At 38.7% G+C, this 4167-nt stretch overlaps 1 protein-coding gene across 1 annotated transcript; it reads left to right on the top strand.

The window, feature by feature from the left end:
* Window positions 1-2298: 2298 nt before the first annotated feature.
* On the top strand, window positions 2299-2772 carry LOC130855864 (peptidyl-prolyl cis-trans isomerase-like 1). Its single transcript, XM_057739891.1, has one exon. The coding sequence runs from the start codon at window positions 2299-2301 to the stop codon at window positions 2770-2772; it is 474 nt and encodes a 157-aa protein (XP_057595874.1).
* Window positions 2773-4167: the final 1395 nt, after the last annotated feature.

Below are 4167 nucleotides of genomic sequence, written 5' to 3'. Positions count from 1 at the left end.
AAATACGTTCTGTGGAAACATAGCATCTGCATAATTTGGGAAGTTGTTAGAAATGCAGACCCTTGGCCCCACCCCAAACCTGCTGACATAGAATCTGCATTTTAATATCATCCTTTAGTATATGCACATTAAAGTTTGAGATGCATCACTCTAGACAAAACTCTATAACACCTATAAAAAATTTAAAACAAGCCAAATGCTTCTTTTTAACTGTAAGATGGGAAAAGTTCATATATTAGAACTGAGTAGACAAAACCTACTTTCTTGCTTTAATGTCTTCTTTGTATCAAGGGTGAATACTGCTGACACTAATGGATTGTAAAAGTATTGGTACATTTAGGAGAGGAGGTGCTGTGGGATAGTGGTGGTTGCGATCACAGGCTTGGCTGTCATGCAAATATGAATTTAAAACCTAGTTCCACTACTGATTAGCTGTATGAATTTGGGACAGTTGCTCACCTACAATATGCAACTGACAATAATACCTACAGGTCTTTGTGGGAATTAAATAAAATTATGATTATAAAGAACCTAGCATACAGTAAGCACTCAGAGAGGGCAGAGGCAGTATCTATAAAATGACATGAAGGGAAGGGCTTCTGAATATTCAGACTTCAAAACATGGATCTAATTTAACTACTGTGTTGCTCCACTGCTGATGTACAGAGGACCTCCATTTAGGGAGAATATGATCAGGACATTCAGGCTTCATAAAGAATGAAATCCTGGCACAGGGGTCTCCCCTGATTCAATAGGAGAAATCATCTGTGGTCATAGCTTTGCTCTCACATGTTGCTAAAGGAGGAACTGGCAACCAGCTTCTGAAAATTCATCCAAATCCTGTTAAAAGCATGAATTATCTTATTTTCATTTATTTTTCAAAATATTCTAAATTCTATACTTGATTTAAATTTTATCTTCAGAAAATTGTATAAGGCCTGATTATCTTCACCTTGCTGCTTGTAACCCCCAATATATATGCTCAATTATTCTTTCATATTGACTCCCTTCAAGGGTTGATGTGAGAGAGCCATGACTAGCATCTGTTAAGTTGATCAGTGCTAAAGTTGAACCAATAAATTACTGTCTCTCCATAAAATACACATACTTCCCTTGGTCAGATAATAATAATTACATAACTAATCATACCTACTATTTTGGATTGGTTTGCAAAGAATATTCTGAGGTAAGTAATTCACAGTAGCATTATTAGCTCAGATGGTTTGTATATTTGCCATAAAATTCTACTGACAGACATAAAGTAGATTTGAATAAACAGAGGTACTATATTATTGGATGATAAAACTCAATAGTATAAAAATAATAGATAATCTTTAAATTATTCTGAAAATTTAATGAAATACAATTAAATTTCTGGGGGATATTTTTGAAAGTTCATTTAAAAATAATGTCCAGAAAAAAGTTTTTAAAATTATTAGAGGTGTGTTTCCTTTTTTAAAACAATATATTATATAATGATAATACTTGAAAGAGTATGATATTCATGTCAGAATTGGCTCAATAAATTCAAGGAACAGATTTGAGTATATTTAAGAAATTAGTATATCAATAAGGTATAATTCCTACTTGATAGATAAGAGGATCACTCAATACAGGATACTGGAATAACCAACTCTTAAATGGAGAAAAAAATAAAGTTAGATCCCTACCCCACACCTTACACAAAAGTAACTCCTAGGTGGATTAAAGATTTAAGTATTGAATATGAAAACATGCTAGTACTTTTAAAATGCAGATAAATTCCTATATATAGTCTTGAGGTATGGAAAGATGTTCTAACCATAATACAAGTGGAGAAAATATAAAGAAAGATATTGACATGCTTTACAATATTAACATTAAAAACTTCTGACTGAGAAAAAGTACCATGAAACAATTAAAATGCAAATGTTAAGTAAATAATACTAAAAAAAACCCACATAGACAAAGGATTACTAGCCATATATAAAAAAGTTTAGAAAAAAGGTGAACTCCTTGATAGAAAAATGTCTAATGAATAATAGGCAATTCACAAAATGACATAAAATGCTTAATAAGCAAAATTTAAAAGGTTCTATCTCACTAATAATCAAAGAAATATATATAAAACAAGTCCTTTAAAAAAAAGAAAGCTTTTCAGGCTGTCATTAAGAATTGGGGGAAGAAAAAGAAAAATATAAAGAAGAAAATGAAAAAGTTATTAGTGAACTAATCCTACTACTAAAAATGACTACTCATGAATATAGATTCAGATATCATAAATTAGATTGCTACGGGGGGGTTTCCATCAGCTGCGCTATGGCTGTGATCCCTCCAGACTCCTGGCAGCTGCCCAACGTATACTTGGAGACCAGCATGGGGATCATCGTGCTGGAGCTGTACTGGAAGCATGCTCCAAAGACCTGTAAAAACTTCACTGAACTGGCTCATCGAGGTTACTACAATGGCACCAAATTCCACAGAATCATCAAAGACTTTATGACCCAGGGAGGTGACCCAACAGGGACAGGTCGAGGTGATGCATCTATCTATGGCAAGCAGTTTGAAGATAAACTTCATCCAGACTTGAAATTCACAGGGGCTGGAATCCTTGCAACGGCCAATGCTGGGCCAGACACCAACAGCAGCCAGTTCTTTGTGACCCTGGCTCCCACCCAGTGGCTTGAAGGCAAACACATCATTTTTGGCCGTGTGTGCCAGGGTGTAGGGTATAGGAATGGTGAATCGGGTAGGAATGGTGGAAACAAACTCCCAGGACTGCCCCGTGGATGATGTGAAGATCATTAAGGTATACCCTTCTGGGTAGACTTGCTGCTCTCTTGGGCACACGCAGGTCTTCTGAGATGGCCCCAGTGAACCAGTTTCCAGCTGACCTAGTATGACACGTAACGCTAAACTTCATTATGGCCTTGCAAATCTGAGGCGCTGAGGAGGCCTGGGGTCTTGGGTGAGTTAGAGATGGAAGTGTATTTTAATAGAATGCTTCTTTTCTCTTCCCCAGTGCCTATGTTGACAGAGCATTTGCAGAAATGCCCATACATGATTGTTCACAGGTTACTGCTCACTGCAAGTGACTCATACTGCTCCTTCTTGTGTGTATCTGCTCTGTACACTTGGAACAAAATGAAGCCAACTCTGTCATTTCACAACCTCTTCATGCAGAAATTTATATTCTTGCCTACACTGCAGTCTTTGGTGGCTGACAGCCATAGAATTCAAAACCAAGTAGTGTCTATCAGCCTTCTTAACTGTGTGCGCCCCCTATTTCAGTCTCTTGCATTCGTTCTTCCAGGGATCGGATGCATCTCTACATATGTTTTCCCTCTCAAAACCAGAACATCAACACTGCTGTTTCTGACACTTAGACATCCCACACAAAGCCACACTGAATTTTTGCCAAGTAAAAAAAGCATCCAACAATCAAGTTTCTAAGAAGGTGTCAAGTGTGGAATGATAATGTGTAATAATCGAGAAATGAATTTATTAAAAAAAATCATAAATTAAAATACCATATTCACTCTTTTCTAGACAAATTAATTTATACTTTCCTTGGACATTATTTTTTCATTAAATATTTAAAATAAAAATTATAGGGAAGAGAAAAGATGGCGGCAAAGTAGAGGGACGTGGAATGCATCCCTCTCTACAGATGCATTGGGAATGCACCAAAAGACTCAATAATTCCCACAGAGAACGAGCTGAACATCAGCAGATGACCTCAGACACCAGAAAGGACTGCAAGGATCCCAACATAACTGGTAGGGAGGCATCTACGATGGCTCAAAGAGGGTGAAGCGGCTGAGCTGTGGCAGACGGGAGGGAGTGAGAAACACATGGAGGGTCCGCACCACCGCTCAGCATTCCCGGACTGAGATGTCGATTCACAGCTGAACAGAGGGTCTGGGAGTGGGAGCATGGGAACCGGAGAGCTGGTTCAGGGTAAGAAAAATTGTTGCCAGTAAAGAGACAGACCAAGAGGACAGGAGGGAAGAGGTCCGCAGTGAGGAGTGTCTGCCCCTGAGAGCTGCCTGGCCATGATGGCAGCTGGATGCTGCTGGCTCACAGGCAGGGGGCAGGAGCCACTGGCATAGCTTCTCTCTCTCTTTTGGCACCTGCAACGGGCAGTGGAGGGACCCCTGTGGGCCACCTAAGGCACTCAGGGAAAAC

This window comes from Hippopotamus amphibius, chromosome 6, assembly GCF_030028045.1.
Source record: "Hippopotamus amphibius kiboko isolate mHipAmp2 chromosome 6, mHipAmp2.hap2, whole genome shotgun sequence".
NCBI classification, from domain to species: Eukaryota; Metazoa; Chordata; class Mammalia; order Artiodactyla; family Hippopotamidae; genus Hippopotamus; species Hippopotamus amphibius.
This window is presented reverse-complemented; position numbering and strand designations above follow the sequence as displayed.

Excerpts from the sequence above, each read along its gene's own strand:
- LOC130855864 (XM_057739891.1), top strand. The coding sequence starts at position 2,299 with ATGGCTGTGATCCCTCCAGACTCCTGGCAGCTGCCCAACGTATACTTG.